This window comes from Gossypium arboreum, chromosome 11 (genome assembly GCF_025698485.1).
Source record: "Gossypium arboreum isolate Shixiya-1 chromosome 11, ASM2569848v2, whole genome shotgun sequence".
Classification (NCBI taxonomy): Eukaryota; Viridiplantae; Streptophyta; class Magnoliopsida; order Malvales; family Malvaceae; genus Gossypium; species Gossypium arboreum.
In genome coordinates, this window is record NC_069080.1 from 48066824 (window position 1) to 48090116 (window position 23293).

The 23293-nt window shown below is 34.0% G+C and overlaps 2 protein-coding genes across 3 annotated transcripts; one reads left to right on the forward strand and one right to left on the reverse strand.

Moving 5' to 3' along the window:
* Positions 1 to 1902: 1902 nt before the first annotated feature.
* Positions 1903 to 18517, forward strand: LOC108486112 (kinesin-like protein KIN-14B). Its single transcript, XM_017789945.2, has 23 exons — positions 1903 to 2666; positions 3925 to 4048; positions 4908 to 4994; positions 5133 to 5303; positions 5451 to 5557; positions 6342 to 6473; positions 6614 to 6792; positions 7185 to 7346; positions 7939 to 8030; positions 8877 to 9028; positions 9476 to 9649; positions 10214 to 10360; positions 10590 to 10775; positions 11774 to 11845; positions 12055 to 12110; positions 12207 to 12411; positions 12987 to 13178; positions 13272 to 13463; positions 13700 to 14053; positions 16075 to 16173; positions 16891 to 17031; positions 17126 to 17284; positions 17816 to 18517. Exons 1-23 carry the CDS (start codon positions 2436 to 2438, stop codon positions 18269 to 18271), a joined length of 3870 nt encoding a protein of 1289 aa, XP_017645434.1. The 5' UTR covers positions 1903 to 2435; the 3' UTR covers positions 18272 to 18517.
* A 606-nt stretch (positions 18518 to 19123) lies between these two features.
* On the reverse strand, positions 19124 to 21797 carry LOC108484663 (uncharacterized). 2 transcript variants are annotated; one of them, XR_001871290.2, is made up of 6 exons: positions 21399 to 21797; positions 21206 to 21321; positions 21019 to 21124; positions 20870 to 20923; positions 19637 to 19873; positions 19124 to 19291 (listed from the first exon to the last, which is right to left on the reverse strand). XR_001871290.2 is itself a non-coding variant. In XM_017788536.2 (5 exons), the coding sequence occupies exons 1-5, from the start codon at positions 21696 to 21698 to the stop codon at positions 19715 to 19717; spliced, it is 735 nt and encodes a 244-aa protein (XP_017644025.1). In that variant the 5' UTR covers positions 21699 to 21797; the 3' UTR covers positions 19320 to 19714. The 2 variants fall into 2 exon arrangements, 1 of the variants encoding a protein (XP_017644025.1); XM_017788536.2 differs by lacking the exon at positions 19124 to 19291 and having other exon boundaries at positions 19320 to 19873.
* Between the last annotated feature and the right edge of the window lie 1496 nt (positions 21798 to 23293).

Sequence of the window (23293 nt, forward strand, 5' to 3'; positions counted from 1 at the left end):
GGGTGAGGGATGTTACAAGTTTTCCATAACTTGAAGCCTTTAGCCGTAAACCCTAAATCCTAAACCTTAAGCCCCACCTTTAATATCATAATCTCGTTTCAGTTGAAATTATCCTCATTAGAATTGAAATCCACTATCGTAACTTTGAAGAATAGCTTCCGATCTTCAGTAGTTTTTCCTTAATCCTTTGCTGGATAGGTACGTTGGAAATTCATACCTAGGACTCAAAAGTTGAAAAGTCAATATCTTCTTTGTTGTCTCTCTTCTACCACTATTTAGGAATCAAGTGACAACCATGAAGCACAAAATATTTTTACTATCCCTTTTGTTTTTGAAAATGAATACGAACATGTTTCATTCCAGATCATGAACCTTAAAAAGACCCTCAATGAGCCACACATTCTTTAGAATCATCATTGGTCTCGTTCTAACTTCTTTATTTGAAACTACTTTTCTTACTTGATAGAGTTCCCTACCTCAATCATCGATTTTGGCATTTACCTCCAGATAAATCATGATGAGTTTATTTTTAAGGTTTTTGCTCACTATATCATTCACAACATCCTAGTTATCGTTATATAGAGCTATGCAAACTAGCAAAATAAGAGAAGGGAACGAAAATATGTTGTAAAACTAGAAAGTGACTTATGCTATGTTTGGTTAATGGTTACTAGTGTAACAACATTAAGAAAAAATTTACAATTAACCAATAACTAAAACATGTAAAAATATATTACTTTAATCCAATGTGACATTAGAGTTTAAATGAAAAATCTAAGGAGAGGTGACTATAAATAAGAAAGAGCAGGCAAATAAAAAATCACCGAGAGGATCAAACAACCATAGAAGATTTCACAGAGATGGAAAAGGAGATTTGTAATTCATGTTAAGAAAACTTATGAGAAAACTACTAGTAAAAAAAGCAATACGTCATAAACTAAGAAATCATTTATAGAAAAATAAAATGTCTGCATCTACACTCAAAATATGATGATGTTCATCATCATTTCAAAAGATGGTGCCACCCATCCCTTTTTATTATTTTATCACGACCTTTTTAATTCTTTAATAAGAAACTAATAAATTTTTTGTACCCAAAAAAAAAGGAGAAGAAAAATTAATAAATTCTGATTTCAAATGCATGCTATAAAGAAAAATTAGCCTTTCAGTGTGTTTTTTCTTTGGGTGAAAAGCCTTTTTTAATAACAAATAGGATTACTTTTCTAAAGCGTGTTTTATTTTTACTTTTTTTTTTTTGGGTAAATAGGAATGTTTGAAAGTGTGAGGCGGGTTTTGCCATATCCAATAGGAACAAAGCCTGCCAACAAATTTAAAAAAGAAAATCATAAAAACATGTTTTTGCCAGCTCATCCTGTAAACACACATAATTTTGCTCTCAATAAACTCACTCCCTCCGCCACCACCCATCAAAAAATAATAATAAAAGCATTCAAATTTTGGGATAAAGAACAAACAATTCACAGGCAGTTTTCTTGTGTTGTCCGTAGATCAAGTTTATCCGTCTTTCAAAAGTTTTGGATTAACCACAAAGTACCACCATACGTAATTCATCATCGTGTGAATTCAAATATTTATAGATTTATTTATTTTTTAAAAGAATATTTAAATTTGATATATGATAATACTATTCACAATTGATTTATATAAAAAATAATTTATTTTTTATATATCTGATTTGAATATTGGAACTCATGTCCCAACTTATTATTGATTTTACTTTTAAAAGCTTAATTGTGACTTTAGATTTAATTATTTAACAAATTCAGGTAGTATTTGATGGATAATATTAATTGATCCGTTACGTAAATTCTATTTTAATATTCAAATAAATTCAGAATTTAAAATAAATATATGTATTAGTATACCTGAACAAAGGAAAAAGAAAAATGGAAGGGAAAAATTCAGTTAAATTGATGGCATGGGGGAAGAAATTTGGATTGAACAAAAAATTAAAACAAATACAAAATTGAGTTAAATGTTGATCCAACACATTTATGAACAGATGTTTGGACACGCTGAAGCATAAAAAATCACACGCTCCCTCTCTATTTAAAAGAAAAACAAACAAGTCTGTGGTGCGTGAGAGCGAGTTCCGAACCATTTCCAAACGCACATTTGATTGCGTCTAAAATTGTCCCATATAATTGTTCCCTTCATAAAGTTTGGAAAATGACTACGTTTTACTCCCAGTCCCACCCGTTTCCCCCATCCCCTCGTTTATAATCCCCAAAGAGGGAAAAATTAAAAATAAAATTGAAAAATTAAAATTAAAATGAGCCAGACATAGCTCATCGGGAACGCAGCATTTACATAACTGCTACTGCTACCACTAGATTTTTGAAAAACCCCTACCTTTTTTTAGATTTTATTTTTTTGAGCTTTTTTTAATTTTTTTCCCCAATTTGTTTGGGGCAATGGGGGAGCACAAGAGTAGCAGCAATAACCGGTGGAACTGGGAGGTGAGTGGCTTCGAGCCACGGCGGACGTCGCCGTCGTCTCCGGAGGACCTACCTAGGGCCACTGTTGCGCCGTTGATGCGACGGTACTCGATCTCGGCTGCCTCCTCGTTGGCTTCACCGTTTTCTTCGGAATTTTCTAAGCAGGCTTTGGCTTCTAAGGTGCTCCGATTGAAGGATAAAGTTAAGGTAATGGTGTGAATCGGCTTCGGATTGTGAAAGTTTTCGAGTGATTAGTGTTTTAGCTGGTAACTTGTTCCGATGGAGTTGAAGTAGTCGCTTTAGTCTATCAATGTGATTTTAACTAAGCTCGGTTTTTAGGAATTAACATGCAGTGTTTTTGAGTAGTTTGTTTTAATCTATAAATTTTAACAAATACAACTAGAATATGCTTTTTTTAATGTCATTTTCTGGAAGATTAGGTTTTCTGGGAAATTGATCCAAATTTAATGGAGGAGCTCAAAGCTGTATAAAATTTTATTGGCGAATTAGAATTTGGATTTGATGAACCACAACTTAGTCATCAGTTTGTAGTGTCAGATTCTGATGAACCACAACTTGGTCATCAGTTTCTGGTATGTGAATTGTTGTTCATGCAGAAAACTCAGTTAGTTGAGAATGTTTAATACTTTTCGCATTCTTGCTACAGAAGCTTCGGATCCTTCTTGATGATCCAAATTGTGCTGGTTTCAACTGTTGTAAGATTGTGCATTGTGTCAAATGTCGATTGGGATGCCTGTTTTTATGATATTTGAGTGGACTTTGTTGCCCAATGTTTGGATGAAAAGAAAAAGTTTTCCCCACCTATCCTATATGGCAATTTTATGATAGTTCTGTGGAAAACTTGTAATTGTGACAATGAATCTTTGACATAATGCATGTGCTGATCTTGAGGGACAACAACACGAGCCATTTCCAAACGGTGGCTTGAGAATAGGAAATGAAATAGCTGGCTGACAATTCAAAAGTCAATTAATCTAATGTTAATATACTCTAAGGTCTGGCTTAGTTTTCTTGGGAAGCCATTAAGGGATCTGTGCTCTGGTTTTCCGATGTGATACTTGTCTTTGATTCTATTAATAAATGAGCTTCTTTATTATTACCTAAGTTTTGTTGTATCTCCTTGGTCTGAAAAGATAGCATATGGATTAGGTGATTGCTTGGGTTGAAGTTGATCACAAAATTTTGAGTGAATAATTTTGACTCTTGTCATATGCATTCAAGCTTAATGAAAGAACAGTTTTAGAAATCCTTAATTTCTCTGGTATTTTCTGAAGTCTGAAATAATGATTGGTAACATATGATGTCTTCGATGTTAGAAGCATTTTTGGGGTGGGGCTAAAGCAAAAATTGTTTTGGCTCACTATAGTAATTTACTATGCATTCCGGGTTTTATCATTGTAGTGTCTTGTGTTTGATGCATTTTTTTATTAAATTAATTTGGCAGCTTGCAAAAGAAGACTACTTGGAGTTGCGACAGGAAGTTAATGATCTGCAGGAATATTCAAATGCTAAACTTGATCGAGTTACACGTTACCTAGGTGTTCTTGCAGATAAAACTCGTAAACTAGGTAATATATTAAGGTTTAGTGGCAGTTTGTTTGGGTTACGTTCATGAATTCCTTATGCTTCAGTTATTTTAGTGCTTGGTTTGTATGTCTAATGGTATATTCCAAAGATTCTTCTCCGGGGTTTGGTTTATTTGTAATCACCTTGTAATTTTTAGAAGAAACATTGTGCTATCTTTTCCTGTTGCCTATGATTTTGTGCTCATGAGATGAATTTTGAGATAAAAATTTAAAGAAAAAAGTTAAAAGTGCTTTATGTTGACCCCTTGTCCAAAAAGAACAGAGGGGATCCAAAAATGCTTTTAGGAGAAGCACTAAGAAGAAATAAGGAGAGCAAAAGAAATTAGTGGTTAAAAAGAGTAAAAAGGATAAAGAAAATAAATTCTTTATTTCCTTTATGCATGTTGCAGGAGTTGTGTCACCCTTGTTTTAATGCCCTTTATTGGAAGTTTGCTGCTGAAGCATGGAAATATGACCACTAGGGAAGCTAAAATGTGGTAACGTTATAAATATTTGATAATATGTATATGGCAATCAACCAAAGCATAATGAGGGTCTTCAGTTTATCCACAATTTTATGCATTTAATGGTGAATGGTGTGATTTTGTTTTGTTAGGTTTGTCTTCAATATTTTTAGTTTGATAAGATCATTCAAGAATTTGTATTCTATTTGACAATAAAAGAAAGGGGGATAGCAAAGTAAAGGGCATCATATCTTAAAAATATAAATTACTGCAAATTGATAAAATACCTGTATACTCCAAATGGTTACACTATTGCCCCTTCATTTCAACATTTTGTTGTTGCTGAGTTCTACTACTTCTATTGATGGTTATAAATTGTCTCTAAATATAAATGGCAGATCAATTTGCCCTTGAAAGTGAGGCTAGAATATCTCCGTTGGTCAATGAGAAGAAAAGGTTGTTTAATGACTTATTGACAGCCAAAGGTACTTTCCAACTTTGTGCTTTCTGAATGATCTCTCCCTCCCTTTATTTTCAGATATTTACTGGCATGTATTATTTCTATCTGTTTTTCATGTCATGATGATGGTACTTTTCTTTGAGAAATGAGATTCTTTTTTCAGGAAACATAAAGTTATTTTGTCGGACAAGACCACTTTTTGAAGATGAAGGTCCTTCAATTGTTGAATTTCCTGATGAGTGTACTATTCGTATAAATACTGGTGATGATACAATTGCCAACCCCAAAAAAGATTTTGAATTTGACAGGGTTTATGGGCCTCATGTTGGACAAGGTTAGTACCGTTTTTTTTATTAATTTAAGAAATAAGGCATTGACCAGAATTTGTGACTGTCAAAGTATCTAAATTACTTTTTTATTGCTGGTAGTGGTTATACATGTTGGTTAAAACAAGAGTATACTGACATATGTTTCTCTGTAGCTGAGCTGTTCAGTGATGTTCAACCATTTGTGCAATCAGCCTTGGATGGATATAATATTTCCATATTTGCTTACGGACAAACTCGGTCAGGAAAGACACACACCATGGTTGTTTCCCTCTATTTCTCTCTCTACCTCTGTGTCGTATGTGCATGTGCTCTTGCGCTATGTCTATGTATCTATCTATAAGATAAAAACTAGAATTGCTATGCATTTACTTGGGATAGATTGGCGAATTACCATCTTATTAGATAATCTCTCTCTCTCATATTATTTTTAATTTTTATTCCTTTAAATATGTTTGATACATTAGTTTGATGGTTAAGATATTCATGTTTGCCACTAGCGGCTCTCACTTCCTCCAATGGAGCATCTTGTATCACTAGTTATGCCTTTTTAGGCCTCTTAAATCTGTCAACTGCTTCTACTTCTTTCAATTTTTCTTGTATTGGGACTTTGCTTCATTTGGCTTGTCTGTCTGTATAATTAGAATGACTAGTGATTACTTTAGACGGTTTGATGATTCATCAGTGATATGATATGTCTTTAATTATTTTAGTCTGTATTATGCCTTTTTAGGCCTCTCAAATATATCAATTGCTTCTACTTTTCAATTTTCTTATATCGAGATTTTGCTGCATTTGGCTTATTTCTTTGTAAATAGAATGACTAGTGATTACTTTTGACGGATGGATGATTCACAATTATTTATATTATAACCTTGTATCCTTTTTTTAATCTGTATTGCTATCTTTTTTCTTTCAAACTAAATGATTCCTGACAAGAGTTGTTCACCTTTATTAGAGAAGCACCTTATTAAATGGGAATTTTATGTCTATTCATGGCCTTTCATATGCTAATATTGGCCTTGTTTTGGCTTTACTTATCTCAGGAGGGATCTAACCATGATCGTGGCTTATATGCTCGTTGTTTTGAGGAGCTGTTTGATTTAGCCAACTCAGATTTAACTTCAACATCAAAATTCAATTTCTCAGTCACAGCCTTTGATCTATATAATGAACAGGTTTTTTAACTGTTCTCACTGTATTCTCACATTTCTAGTGGTTGTCTTGATATCTCAGTTTTGGTTTATATTGTTGAATGATCATTTTAACATGGTAATGCGGAAGTGTACTAATGCTGAGCCCTTAAATTTTCTTGTAGATAAGGGATTTGCTCTCAGAATCAGGGAGTACTTTACCAAAGATATGTTTGGAGTTACCGGAATCTTCTGTAGAACTTGTGCAGGACAAAGTTGATAACCCAATGGACTTCTCTAAAGTCCTGAAAGCAGCATTTCAAAGCCGCGAAAGTGACACATCAAAGTTCAATGTTTCTCATTTGTATGACTTCATTCCTGTACTTTCTACCTCTCTTTTGTCATTAAATGCATGAGCATGCTATTAAATAAAGTTAATTCTAAGAAAATTATATTTCTTTGTTTCTCAGCTGCCTAATCCTCTATTAGTGATACTTCAAAATGTATATTTTATGTTCAGTTGACCTGCAGTATCTAATTATTTGCACATATGTCTTTTGAAGCAATAATATTTTATGTTGTATTTGTAATCAGAGTTTTGAGATTGTTTAGTTGTATGTCAATGTTTAGGTTGAGATAGTGAAATTCAATTTGATTCTTCTATTTGTTACTCCATGTACATTGTATTTTATGGTTTTCTTACTGTGTGTCATTCTGTATTTGTTTGGGTGAATTTCTTTTGTTACTTTTCTTCAGGATCATCATGGTGCACATATATTATAGTAATGTGATCAGTGGAGAAAACTCATACAGCAAGCTTTCTCTGATTGACTTGGCTGGAAGTGATGGTCAAATTTTAGAAGAAGATAGTGGCGAGCGTGTGACGGACTTACTTCATGTCATGAAATCACTTTCAGCGTATGTCATCTTTACTGTTATTTTTCCTTTTATTGTTATAATATTTTCTGCTTGCTTACCAAGCTCGGAGAGCTGCATTTATGGAAGTTTCCTCAGTGGACTGCCATCTTTTTTTTTTGAGAAGCTACTGGACTTAGTATATGTATATTCAATGCATTCACGCTAATTGTTACTAAGACCTTTACCCTGACAAAAATTGACCAGCTTTTTTCCCTTTATGTCCTCAGTTGACAATATCATTACTATAACAAAGGGTGTTGTTATAGGCTTAGAAATTACTGCCCTTTTACTTTGGTTTATGGAAAATTTTCTGGACATTCTGAAATAGAAAAAGAAGATAGAATAGCTACTTAGGATGTAAAAGGTGCTTGTATACATTGTGGGTATCTTTTTTGCACTACAACCATTGCCTGTCATAACAAGAACTTCCGACCTTTTCTCTTTTGTGCAAATGAAACTGCTTGTATTTGAAAATAAAAATATTAGTATTTATTAGTAAGGCTTGCTTTCTCTTTTATGTGGACTTGTGGCATATTTCCGATTTCACTCTCACCATTTAGCCCTGTTGTTACCTTTTGTGTTGCATGTGTAGGTTGGGAGATGTTTTGTCTTCTCTGACTTCAAAGAAGGATAATATTCCTTATGAAAATTCAATGCTTACCAATATTCTTGCAGACTCGCTAGGTATCCTCCTGCTTCTTATATATTTAAAATTTACTGACATTTCAGGGTGCTTGGAATAGAACTGAAAAACTGGATTGCTTGTAATGCTTTTGTCTTTGTCTTTTTTTTGCATACATATTTGTTACATCAAATTAATTTGATGGGAAAATTGGCCTGCCTATGGTGGTAGGTATGCTGAAATGGGAATTTGTTGGTTTCATTGTGTTTTTTCTTAGTTGAGGTCTCTTTCTGCTGTAATAGTTAACTGTCTCTTGCACCTTGACTGCAAAAAGGTGAAATTTAGAAGATAAGAACTAAGGGAAGGTTACTGATGATAGATCTTCTCAAGGGAACAAAAATATATAGTAATCTTCTCTACCTGTCAAATATAAAGGTTTGCACTTATTTTCAAGAGCTGCTTGTTTTGCCTTAATACCATTTGGTTGTTATTGATTAAGTTCATCGGTATGCTTTCAGAATCCTTGGCTTTCTTCTTTTCGAACCTACTGCAAAATTTGGTGCATAGCTTTTTAAAAAGATTTATGTTTCATATCTTTATCATGGAAAGTTTTTTTCCCTCATTTTCGTACCATCTGCATACTTAATTCAAGCATCCTTGATGCTATAATATTTATTTTTTAAATGAAGAAGCATCCTTAATATAATTGATCTAGTAACATTCAGGAAAATCTAGTGAGTGGTCTAAGAATAGCTTAGTGGTCTTATTGATGCAACTATCTTGCATCATACATCATATGTCCTGCCTTTTGTTCTCCTTTTCTCCTAAAAGTGTTGATACCTTACTATAACTTATTTAACATTCTGAACCAAGTTGTTATTGTAAATCCAATATTCTTGTTTCTGCAGGGGGAAACTCAAAAAGTTTGATGATTGTTAACATCTGTCCAAATGCTGCAAATCTATCTGAGACATTATCATCTCTCAATTTCGCTGCACGAGCTCGAAATTCTGTGCTAAGCCTTGGAAATAGGGATACTATTAAGAAATGGAGAGATGTTGTAAGTCACTGATATTAACTTCTGAATTCAGAGTTAGATTTTAACTCCTTTTGTTGTTTTGTTATTTAATAAACAAGTATCCTGCATAATCATGTCAGTAAATTTATTTGAAGGAAGAAGTTTTAGCTACTTAGCAGTTAATATGCATGTTTGAAGGTCCACAAAGGGAGAGCTGATTCTAAAGCCAGAAGCAATATTAGGGTGAGATAAAAGACTTATAAACCTAGTAGTAGTGAAACACAGTTGAATTGAAGCCTAGAATCGACTTGGTGTCACATTGGCATTTTTTCCTCAGAAATAAACATAATTACTTGCTGTAGTCCATAAAAAATGTGCTGGTATGTGCATTTTGCATTTTTCAGTTCTTTTGCTTGTAATACATTGAATTGTTGATCATGGCTTAATTATTGGAATCTGCATCTTTATATCTTGCTATTCTTTTTTTAGGCCAATGATGCACGCAAGGAGCTCTATGAGAAGGAAAAGGAAATTCAAGATCTGAAACAAGAGGTTTTGGGACTAAAACAAGAACTTAAAGGGGCAAATGATCAGTGTGTCCTACTATTCAATGAAGTTCAGAAGGCGTGGAAAGTTTCTTTTACTCTGCATTCAGACCTAAAGGTTTTGTAATTTTTTATTTTGGTTCTCTGTTTTTGCTGGGAGTTAAATCTTACATAACTGGCTTACGGGAATTTGACATTTACCAGTTAGATCTTGATTTTTGCTACATAATACACATAATTTACAATTTTACATCCTTGGTGCAGTGTTTGTTTTTGTTTGTGGTGATGCCAGCCACCCTCTCTCCTTTCCACCTGTCTTTGGATTTTCAGCTATCTGATGTTTCTTTTACTGTTTAGATCACCATGCGACTGTCTTATGAGCATTTCATACTATCACTATGGTAGAATGCTTTACTTTTTATGATAATTACTGAATGGTTTAGATGGTATGGAGTCTTGGTTCTTCAATATCTAGCCACATTCAAATGAGAATTGCTTTTGTCTTTAGGGGTATTTTGTTAGGTTCAAGGAATAAAGTAGTTGATGCTTTTGTCTTTAAGGGTATTTGCCTTATAGGTTCGGCATTTGGATTTTGTTTTATGCACGTCCAGTTTATGCTATCAAATTTCTTTTATCTTTGGCATGCATCTTCTGAGCTATCACTTAATAATCCAAAATGCAGTCTGAAAATGTTATGCTTGAGGACAAGCATAAGATAGAGAAGGAACAGAATGCACAGCTCAGAAATCAAGTTGCTCAATTGCTACAGTCGGAACAAGAGCAAAAACTGCAAATGAAACAATATGATTCGACGATTCAAACATTGCAGGTTGGTTTTAGATCAAAATTCATCATTTCGCATGCCTTTTTATGTTCATATGCATGCATGCATACATATACTTCTATTGAAAGGAAAATAAGAGAGGAAAACTGAGAATGATAAAGGTGGTTTGAATTTATCATTAAGGAATCTGTACATCCATAATTCTGTTCTCAAGATCAAGAGGTTTCGTGTCTATATGGTTGGTTGCTTGGTAAGATGACCTTTTATGGTGTAGGCAAAAGTAAAAAGTCTTGAATCGCAACTAAATGAAGCCATTCGTTCTGGTGAAGCTAAGTCCGTTAGCTCAGAAAAGGGGTCTGGAGTTTCAACAATATCAAATACAGCAGCGGATGGTATGGATTCTTCAGCTGTGACTAAGAAACTTGAGGAGGAACTCAAGAAACGTGATGCTTTGATTGAGGTCTGCTGAACTTGCAACTACAATCTATTCTTTTTATTCTTTTTGTTGTTAATTAATGATAGTAGTACTACTGCTAAAGGATGTGTTACTTCATAATTTACAATCATAATCTGTTGAAATTTTGGTGTCAATAATATCTTTGTGCTGCATGTATAGTTACGATATAAGAGGTTGTTGCTTGTTTTTTAATTCTAGAGACGGAAAATCCTGTGTAAAATAACTGTACTCCTTCTGCCTACTTGATCATTCTACCATATAAATCCATCTATTAATTAAGAAAACTTATCACATTTTATTACTTATCATCATTTTCTAATTTAATGCACCTTATCTTTTGTAATTCTGCTGTAATATTGTAATATTATTGGGGTGTAGACTAGGAATGTTGTGAAGTGTCAATTGACTTTTTAAAAAAAGGTCAATTTAGTGGGACCTATTAGAATGTAAATGTGGAAAAATGGAGTGGGAGAAGACTACTTTATTTGAGATAACTTGTAGTTGTTCTGAAAAGAGTACTGATCCTTTAGCTGACAAGTCCATAGTGCAATAATTTTCACAGTTGGGAGCATCTATGCAAAAAAGTGGTTGGGTTAGGTTAATATGGTTTTGAGTATCTGTTATTCCTTTATAACTTTGACTGGTAAAAAAATGTTTCGAGTTTATGTAGAATATGCTGAATTAGTTACTCCACTAAGGGGAGATAATGGAGTTTCTGATTGCGTAAAAATTAGTAATGGTAGAAAGATCAATTGGTCTTCAATCCAAACAACCCAGTCAAATATGATGGCAGCTTGGATTATTGATAGGGAACTATATCATTCCTTGAAGAGCTGTCAGATGGTGGCTCTGGAAAATATCTCTGAACTCCGGCAGCTAGCTTTTCAAAGTTGTTTCTCTTATTTGCTCTTGAAATGCTTTTTCCAGTCACTTAAATGATAGGCTAGACTTTCTCCCTATTGTTTAGTTTTGTTCTTACATGAATTTTATTGCAAATACAGAGGTTGCATGAAGAAAATGAGAAATTATTTGATAGATTGACCGAGAAAGCATCTACGGGTGGATCACCACAGGTAATCTTTTTATTTTAATTTCCTATGTATCAAATCAGCATGATTGTATTACTTTTCTGTATGTCTCAAATTAGCATCAATAATTAGCCTTGTTGTAACTTGTGTGGACTTTTTTGCCATCATTCTTTTGTTATAAGCTTAGATGCTACTTTAGGTTTTTCTGTCTGTAAAATCTTTAATGATTTTGGGCTAAAATGCTGTTAATGCAGGTGCCAAGCCCATTTTCAAAAGGAACAGCAAATACTCAGCCTCAAGACCCTGGGAGGTGCTACTTCATTTTTGCAGTAACTTCAATTGCATATTTTTTCAGACTACCTTCATTGCTGGTTGTTGAACCTCTTTTGTAATTGTCTTTAAACAGGAATGATCGACGGTCCATGGATGTCCCTTTGCAATTGGCCATGGATAAGACTGATGGTGCAGGTGCTTTGGTTAAAGCTGGTTCTGATAAGGTTAAAACCACACCTGCTGGAGAATATCTTACTGCTGCACTGAATGACTTTGATCCTGACCAATATGACAGTATTGCTGCGATTTCAGATGGAGCAAACAAGCTTTTGATGCTGGTAAGCTTTTAGAACTTGTTTAATTGTTTGGTCTAAACTCTGAAGTCCAAACTATGATTTGGTGCCAAAAAGTCTTAAAACTCACTCAAAAAGGGAAAAAGCTGTCCTGCAGTGTGTCATCCTTAATGATGGAGTTCCATAGAAACCAACTTTATGATTGTTTTTCTTTTGCAATGTTTTGTATATTCATGCCTCTTTTTTTCTGGATTGTTGAAAAAAAGCGATGTTACGTTCTTTTTGTTTAGATTTCTGGCAGAAAACAGGCATATTTGTGGTTCTATATCTATTAAATGATCTCCTATCATTGGAAAATGCTGGGAAGTCTTTTAATTATTTTGAAGTTCTATATCTATATCGGTTTATGTCCTAAAGTCTTGTATTCTTTTTGTCTTCTAATCATTTTTGAAATGCTAGATTAGTCCAATCTATATTTTCCTATGGTTCAATGTTAGGACAACTTACTTGAACAGCCATTAAATTATGCAGATTGATTGTATTACTTGTTAACATTCTGAGATATGTTTGGTAAAATGGTGGAGATCTACAAAATTTGACAGCCATCTACAATGTTGCAGGTCCTAGCAGCTGTCATTAAAGCAGGTGCTTCCAGAGAGCATGAAATACTTGCCGAAATTAGAGATGCTGTTTTTGCTTTTATCCGAAAAATGGAACCAAAGAGGGTTATGGATACCATGCTTGTTTCCCGTGTTAGAATTTTATATATAAGATCTTTGCTTGCTAGATCACCGGAGCTTCAGTCCATCAAGGTAACTATATACTAGATGCTGGTTTCTACTCAATGTCTATATATACTTTTACTGTTATGGAGATGAATGTGAATTTCATCTTTCAATTTGTAGGTTTCCCCTGTTGAGTGCTTTCTAGAAAAGCCTAATTCAGGACGCAGTAGAAGTTCCAGCCGAAGCAACAGTCCTGGAAGATCTCCTGTGCGCTATGTTGATGAGCAGATCCAGGGATTTAAAGTAAATATAAAGCCAGAAAAAAAATCAAAGTTGTCTTCTGTTGTTTCAAGAATACGTGGATTTGATCAGGTATGTGCTACCATAAGTGTTTGGTTCGTTTCCTTTGCATCGGCTGGTAGAGAACCGTAGCCTGCTCCTTGATGGAAGCTTCTTATTGTTAATGGTTCTCATAAAAAAAATTACAGTAGTCATTATATGTTTCAAATTCTTTAAAGCGTACATTTATCAGGTTTAGATGTATCTTCATGTGGCATGAGAACCATCAAAGTTAGAAGTTTCTTAAATAAGTACAATTAAACGTACAGGATACCCTGAAGCAGCAGCAGGTTACTGGTGGAAAGCTAAGAGAAATACAAGAGGAGGCCAAAAGTTTTGCAGTTGGAAACAAGGCTCTTGCCGCTCTTTTTGTCCATACTCCTGCTGGTGAATTGCAGCGGCAAATTAGGTCGTGGCTTGCAGAAAACTTTGAGTTTCTTTCTGTTACAGGGGATGAAGCATCTGGGGGGACCACTGGCCAGCTAGAGCTTCTTTCAACTGCTATTATGGATGGTTGGATGGCTGGGCTAGGTGCTGCACTCCCTCCTAATACGGATGCTCTTGGTCAGCTTTTATCAGAGTATGCAAAGCGGGTTTTTACTTCTCAGTTGCAGCACTTGAAGGTATGTAATATACCGTAAAGATAACTCTTTAGCCATCTTTCTGTAACTTGTCTTTTTTTACTATTTAGTTTAGACATGAGTATGCCAAATATTGGACTAAGATTTGCTATAGATATGCATTAATTTTATATGTTGGTAGTTTCTATCTTCCCTCTGAATAATTGTTTTCTCAAACACCATGACATAACCCCATGGTTTTTTTACTCAAGTAAATGCTTACCTTTTTGGTAGGAAAGTTGGATTGATAGTTTATTGGGTTATATCCAAAATCTGGATTATCATTGCGACCAGGTCAAATCTTCAATACTTCTTACATTTAGAGAACCGTATAAGTTATTTTTCATTTTAGGTTCCTAAGGGATTAATTTTAGGATTTTTTTTTCTTTACTTCTGCTGATTTTAGAAATCCCTTACCCTATATTTTGATTGAACTAAAACAAGGGAAGGGAAAACAACTTTTCCTTGTTTGGATTTTTTTTATTCAAGCAAGAGAAATTAAAGGGGGTTCAATATCCTAGCTTTCCCTTGAAACCCTCCATATTTATTTACCCCCAATTTGGGGGGAAATCGGGAAAAGGAAAGTAAATTTTTTAAAGATGTGAAATACCATTATAATCAATCATTATAATCAATCATTATAATTGGAAAGGATATAATTGGAAAAAAAACCATTATAATCAATCATTCCCTTTTCTTTCCATTGTTTAACCAAACAAAGGTTGTAAAAATTCCTTTACTTTCATTTCCTTAACTAATTTTAATTATTCAAACAAAATACTCACATCATTTCCTTTCTTTAACCTTTCTTTTCCTTCATATTTACCTAAACATGGTGTTAACTTTACTTGTGGCATGTGTTCTGTTGATAGGGAGGTACATCTTAATAGAGTAGGGATGGTTCTGTGAGTGGAAGGATACCAATTGTTATTCTTGTTAGTTTCTTAAAAATTTTGGGTGCAATGTTTAGCATGTGAGAATTCTTGGCGTTGTTCCAAGCAGGGTAAGGTAGTGAGACATATCTCTTTTTACTTTCGGGCTTAAGATAGTTGTAAGTCAAAGGATAACCTCTTTTTTTGGTGTAATCATTCAACCTTTGCAGTTCATGGGGAAAAGAAGTTGTTTTATAGAAAGTGGGAAGATTACAAGAATAACCTGAGCATGAAAATCAATATATATTCATTATGTTTATTTACTAATATCTTAGATCTAGCATAATGAACAATTAAGAACAAGTCAGTATGCTGGACCTCTGATAATAAGTGCCTAAATCTCTGGAGATCTACCAATTACTTTTTTACTCGAAAAATAATGTTAACCAGTCAAGAGGGAAGGCCTGGTATGTTCATTCTTTAATGACAAATAAAATAAGTTTCATTGTCTTGATTGATCAAAACGATTGCCTTGAAGGTTTTTGGGCCAGTTTCTCTGGAATTAATAAAAGGTGAAAGATGTTGAATTCTAGATTTCCTCGAAATTTGTTTCTTCCTCTGTCTTTAGTGTGATATCGTATTTGAAACTCTGTTTGTCATCATTTTCATTCTTATCTGAGCTTTGTGTTTCTTGGGATTTCATATTGTAGTCTTCCTAGTTGCCCCAACTCTCTTGTCTTTTCTTTTAGGGGATGGAGGCAGGGCACTACAAACTTTTTCTAGGCACTATAGAAAATTAATAGATAATTTTATTGATAATATTTAGTGTGCCTATGGGCATCAAATTGCAATTGAAAAAGCTCCTGCTGTTCAATTAGTTGCCTATATATGCCTTGCAAGTGTTTCTTGTATATTGCTTATGGAAAGCGCTCAATTTTATTACACCCCTCCCCGCTTAAAAAAAAATGAACTATAAAAAACCAATTGTGCAGTTCAGTGTAGACATTGCAAGCTTGTATATGCTTATGGAAAACGCTGCAATATCCCCCCCCCCACCCACCCCCAAAAAAAAAAATAGAAAAAAAAGGATAGAAGACCAATTGTGTGATTCAGTGTAGACATTGCTAATAACCTTTTTCTTCTCTCTGCTAGGATATTGCTGGAACCCTAGCAACAGAAGAGGCTGATGATGCTTCACAAGTGGCAAAGTTGCGTTCAGCTCTTGAATCTGTTGATCACAAACGAAGAAAGGTGAACCATCATTTTTTTTTTCTGCCGCATAAATATCTTATAATTAGTTTCCATGCACAGATTAGCTGTTGTTTTGTCTAAAGTTAATGTTTTTAATGTAATCATAGTGTGTACCAGTTTTTCGGGGTAGCTTAATTTTAATGTCATAAATCTGATTTAGCGAAATTCATCATTATTAGAAAGAGATCTTGAGAGTTGTGAATGGTTGACGTATCTGTTGTGACTTCTTGGCCAAGGCCCTGACTCTTTAGATGATCTTTGTGGTTGACCTTGATTACTCCAGTCAGCATGTTCAGTGTGGTTAGTTTGCTTCATAGATCAGGACAATTATGATCAATAAAATACTTGCATCTGGATGGTAGAATAATTTGTTACTTATTCTTTATCTTCAAATGTTCTTTTCCAGGTGTCTTAGGGTGTATGACATTGACCCTTTTATGGAAAGCTGAGAAATTCGTTTCATGTTCAATAAGAATTCAGGATTGATTTGATCTCTTTTTCTGTAGCATTTAAATTTCAAATCTCTGGTTGCCATTGTATTATGTACTATTGTCTGCTTGCTTTTATCCCTTTGTTATCTCCTTTATATACTCAAAAGCATTATTGATCTTTTAGCTGAATTTTGCATGAAGATATTATTAGCTGGAACACGCTAATATTTTGTATGTCAGAAGTTATATATACTGACAGATGAGAATGATACTTGTTTGTGATTAGATTTTGCAACAAATGAGAAATGATGCTGCGTTGCTAACATTGGAGAATGGTAGTTCACCCATTCAGAACCCTTCTACTGCAGCTGAAGATGCCCGTTTAGCTTCTCTGATTTCTCTCGATGGCATCTTGAAGCAAGTCAAGGTGTTTAGCTCTTCTCCAAGTTGCTGTTTACTTCTACTCAATGATTCTCAGTAGAGTAATAAAAAAATTTACATTGTTCTTATGTGTTGACCAGGATATAACAAGGCAATCTTCTGTTAGTAGCATGGGTAGAAGTAAGAAGAAAGCAATGCTAGCATCACTAGATGAGCTGGGGGAACGGATGCCCTCCCTTCTTGATATCGATCATCCATGCGCTCAGAGGCAAATTGCCAATGCTCGGCGCGTGGTTGAGGTATGGGATTGTCTTTTTAGTATCTTTACTGCTGCAAAATTTCTTATACATGTGCTTCCAACTTGGTCATTAAATGAATTATCCAAACTAGTTTGTAACTATGTTTCTGTAGCTTTTCTATATATTTACGTGGATGGTCAGGGCCAGGTATGGAGATGCCTGTGCCATAGTTTATTATCCCTGAAATGTCTGAATCCTATGTTTTCCAAAAGCTTAAACTGTTCCATACCAACACCAATTCTTCTGAATGAGACATGTGGTTTGTGTATTTGGTGCATAATGAGAACTCTTCGAACCTGTACTTTATGGCTATAGGGTTGTTGGTAACAAAATTGCCCAAACAACATGAACAAAGTAGACTACCAAGTGCTCCAGAAGGAACAATGATTTCATTGTTGCATCACTTTATCTGCCCTTTTGGCAATTGAATGAAAAAGTGCTGCACTACATCTTATATTTTATTGAGGTTAGCATTTATAGTGCTTCATTTGTTTTTCTCACCCCTCTTTAATCTGCTATGTACTTCTGAAGTCTGTTCGTGAAGAGGATGATCCAGCACCAGAGATACACCATGCTCAAAGGCCATCTGGGGAATTGGGATCTGGTACTGATACAGATGTTGCACAATGGAATGTATTACAATTCAACACAGGCTCAACAACCCCATTTATCATCAAGTGTGGAGCAAATTCCAATTCCGAACTGGTTATCAAAGCAGATGCAAAGGTTCAGGAACCCAAGGGTGGTGAAATTGTAAGGGTTGTTCCTAGACCCTCTGTTTTAGAAAATATGAGCTTGGATGAAATGAAACAAATATTCTCCGAACTTCCAGAGGCTCTGAGCTTACTTGCCCTAGCCAGGACTGCGGATGGCACCCGAGCTCGGTATTCCAGATTGTATAGGACATTGGCGATGAAGGTTCCATCGCTGAGGGATCTAGTCGGGGAGCTCGAAAAGGGGGGAGTGTTAAAAGATGTAAAGTCGTGAATGCAAAGGGTGTTAGTTTTATTTTTCTGATGTTGAAGAGTGTGTGTGTGTGTGTGTGGATGGATTTTACATTAGGAGGGGGTTGCGATTTGCAGGGACAAAGTGGGTGTTGTTGTAAACCTGTGATTTGACGTGCTCTGTAGGGATTTGCCGAGTCAAATGTATTGGAAGGTGGTGCAACTGTTGATGCCCCTTGTATCACATCACACGTTGATAATAGTGGCAATTTTATGCAGGCATCCATAATTTTTGAGTACCGAATTTTACATTCAAATATAATTTCCAACAGCAACAGAATCATACAAGTTTAAGTAGAGCTCTAGGTATTTAGCTTAGTTTAAAGAAGTTTTATGTGGTAAATAAAGCTTAATTATAATTGGTTAGGATAGTTTACTAGAATTTTAGTCTATAAATTCAAAACGGCATGTTTCTAGAGAATTTTTAGGGATTTTTTGTATTTTTTTTTTGCCAAGGATAATCTATTTTTATTTATAATTCGTAATTCAAATTTTATCTTAAATTTTAATTAAATCAATTAAGACTTGTTTCTCATCTTTGATTTCCAGCTTCCGAAAATTCAGTGACATTTCTCTTTAGTTTTGATTTTTCTTCCAAAAACAATATTTCTGTTCAATTCCGATTTCCTTTTAATCTTGCCCCTTTTTAGCCAGGCTTCAAACTTTATTTGCATCCTAAAAGTTCAATTCATGATATAATTCTTCTCTCGATTTTGATCCAATTAAATAAATTCAACAATGGGGTCATCAAAAGGAGATTTTATTTTATAATAATATGAACTGAATTGTAATTTTAATCGAGATGCATCTTTTCAAAGGACAACCATACCCCCCTTTCTTTCTAAACGGCTCATTGTTTACTGGTTACGCCAAGTCTCAGTCCACTCCCAGTCCGCTGATTATCCTCTCGCATTTGCTACTAATCATCGCCTCAGCCTACGGGTATTAGCAGCCGTTTGCTGCTATTATCCCCCTCCAAAGGGCAGATTCGTACCCGTTACCCCTGCGCCATTGAAAGCATCCAACTTGCATGTGTTAAGCATGATATCTATTTCACTAATCTGAAGTTGTAGTTAGAACAAGATATACAGATCTATTTTGGTCCCAAAAAGTTATTTCTTTCACCCTGCCTCCCTTCACATAAAACTTTATGCTTCCTCTACTCAATTTCATAGTTGCATTTCCACGAAAAATGAATAGCTCACTATGTAAACTAAAACTTAGTAATCAAGTCTATAAAACAAAGGTTCCCATGATATTATTGTCACCATCAATAACTTGAAAACTATGTACGATATGTGAGGCAACGAACAAATGTATTTTCCGAAAGGAGATTTGCAGCACATACCAATCTTAAATCTGTTGAACCAAAGCTGGGAAATTTTGTAGACAGGATCTATCTTTACGGTGAAGTGTGAAGTCAGTTTCAATGCTTATAAAATTCGAGTTCTCTACTACAGTTGGCTTTGATAGCCTCTTCTAGTTTCTCAGCTCGATCGAATTCAACCTTGAAGGAAACCATGGTGGTCCCATCTTTGCCTGTATCATAATCCTGTTTGATGTCCTCAGCTTCGAAAGATTGTAACTGCAGCAAAGAAGAACAAGATTACCATGTGATACATTTTGAAGGTCCCCTTTCTAGGGCAAAGACAACGAGAGTAACAAAATGTTAGAAGAATTTCAATAATGCAACTTACATACACCAAATTAATTAGTTATCACCTCTACATTCCTAAAAACCAAATATAAATATAAAGTCGAGAGCAAATAAAAAGAAAGCATAAAATGGGAGAGGAAATTATATAGCTTGTTTTGATCCCCAAAAGTTAAATAAATTTGTTAAATAAATAGTTTAAAATCATCTTATCCCTAATTAAGAGAAACCCTTCTTTTGAACCCACAGTTTAACTCGGTTTGTTCATGCAATTACCCTTAAGAGGTGGTATTCACATAATCTGGGATCCAAATCACAGCATCTGTAATCCTTAGTTTACAACCTACTTTGTAACATGCTGGTTCCAGAAAATGATTCATTCCAGGTCACAATATGACTCAGATGAACTGAAACTACCACTTACAAATAGACATGAATAAATTGACTTGTTACTAAAGGGACATGTCGCTAGAGAAACAAGCAAGCGGTATCCAAGGATGTTACAATCATTATTCATAAACATCCTAATGGTGATTATCAGATGAGAAACTACAACCTCACACATTCCGATGGTGGAAAACGGATGAGAAACTAAATTATACAATCACACACATTCCAATCATGCTAATCGGATCAGAAACTAAATTACATAACCAACACATTCTGACGGCTATAAGCCAATAATCGGATGAGAAACCACATTAAGAGAAATTTATATAAAAGAAGCATAAAATTTTTCTACTTTTTATTTATAAACATTATATGCAAACAACAAACAGAACTAAACACTAACCATAAAATATCAAATTTTTTTTTTTAACAAAACAAAACAGACCATAAGGCCTAACTTTCATTTATAGCTATCTGAATTACAAGTTCGTGAATCTCTCTAGAAGGACTAATTTGAACAGGGAAAAAATTGCTCACTTGATGGTATAGAACTCCCAAAAGATCAAAAGGAACTTCCACTCCCATTGGAACCTTCAAAATTCCAATTAAATATCAACATTTCCAAATATTAAAATCATAAAATTTAAAAATTAAAATTGTCATACATAGATTATTTCCATTCTTACTTTAGATTTTACAAGACAAGTTGGAGCATTTCTCAAGCATTCCGAGGCCACTCCACCATAAGCCCTAACAAGTCCTCCCGTTCCCAATTTAATTCCTCCAAAATACCTGAAATTTATTTGAAGATTCATGTTATTTGTCCCTTCAATTTTGATCATGGCAATATATGTCAAAAGTAAATAAATATACCTAATAACGACCACCATGATTCTGTCAAAACCTGAAGAAACAATTGCAGAATGAATCGGCTTCCCCGCCGTTCCAGAAGGTTCGCCGTCATCATTCGACCGATACTGATCCCCAACCTATTAAACTTTTGATAGGTCAATTATGAGGCAAGATGAATGAGATGATAGAAAAGCGTGGCGTCATATTAGATTACCTTGTAAGCCCAACAATTGTGAGTGGCACGCGGATCCTTGACTTGGTTGAGGAAAGAGTGAGCGGACTGCTCGTTAGAGATGGGACCAGCAACGGCGATGAATTTGCTCTTTTTTATTTCTTTTTCGAATGTTACTGTTTCTTTAATGGTGGTGAAGGCGCCTGCGTTGCTGGTGGTGCCGGAGCTGCTGGCGGTAGTGACCATTGGTTTTTTGGCGGTGGAGAGGGCGGAAATTGAGGCGGAGAGGCGGTGGTTGAGCTTGTGGCAGTAGCGATAGCCAGGTGTTATTGCAACTGGCATTTGCTTGTTTTGGGTTCCTTTCGTTTCAATAAAATCAGTGACAAACAAGCCTTTTTCCTACTCCGCCCGCCGTTTCAAACGGTAGTCCACTCGTATTAAACGACGACGTTATGCAACCATTTTACTATTTTTTATTAAAATTTAATCTTTATATTTTTATTTGTAAGATTTTAGTTTTCTATTTTCCAAATTTTAAAACTTAGATCTTACTCTTAACATTGTTAATATTATTTTTAAATTCAATTTATTACAACTTAATTTTTTAAATTACATTACTATTAAGTTTTTATTTTAAAATATTATACTAAAAAGTTTAATAAACAATTAATAACAATTAAATTTGAATATAATAAAAATTAAAACAATTTTATCTAATTATTCTAGTGTTTATTTGTTGAGTTATTCACTCTTTAATATTTAACATACGCTTTTTATTATCATTTGTTGGTCATTGATCAAGTTAATCATTATCTAAATTTTAATCTGCATCATTAATATTATCAAGATATTATTTTTCATGTACTTTTCAAGTACATGGATCATCTCAATTCCATTAATGATTGAAGTTATGAAATAAGCAACATGTTAGTATCATACAACCTTTTTTTTTTAATGTTATATTAAGGTGATGTTAATATGATAAATATTTTTTTAGATCAACAAATTTCTACTCAATCACATTTTCAAAGCCTTGAATATTTCAAATTAAAGAATTTGTAAGCTGTTCATGGTGCTACCACCAAGACACTAGAGAACACTCCATTGTTGTTGCATTGTGAACGACATGTCTTTTATCTAATCGTAATAAGGAGGCGACCATTATAACATTTATAAGGATTTTCAATTACATAGGATAGTATAGAATATACATATTTATATAAGATGAATTTTTAGATTTCTATGCAAATAAACAAGTGGGATGAGATATCTATAAATTTTACAGTTAGGGTTACGCTAGAATTTTCAAAAAGATCTTGACATTTATGAGTGACAAGATTACTTTAAATTTTCGAGATTTTCACCTCTTAGTTAAAAATATTGTTTAAAGATTAAATTAGGTAATAGTTTCTAAATACGCCTAGACGACTTATATAGATGTAGATAATTATTTAAATTTTTGAGATTTTTCGTCTAAGATTTGGTTTTGTAGGGTTTTAAAAAAACTATGACACATATGAGTGTCAAAGTTGGTTTAAATGTTAAAATGCTACAAAAGCACATAAACAACAAAGGATAGGGTTTTAAAATTTTTACTGACTTCAACACCTAAGAATGTTAAGGTACCTGTAATCGTTCCTTAATCATTACCCTGTTTCCAATGTGGATGTAAGACATATAAGGGGCCTTAACACCTATAAGTATTGAATTACTTGTTAAGAAAAGAAAACCTATTCCAAAAAATAATTTGTTTGATATGCTTATTTTTTACATTATTTAAATATTTATTAATTTGATATTTAATAGTCATTAATACTTTTATTACGTTTTGTTTTTAAATTTTAACTTGTTTTGATATCTTGATGGGATATATAAAATTATCTGTTAAAAGATGTTGAAAATATTTGTTTGGTATACGAAAAGTTAACTTTATTAAA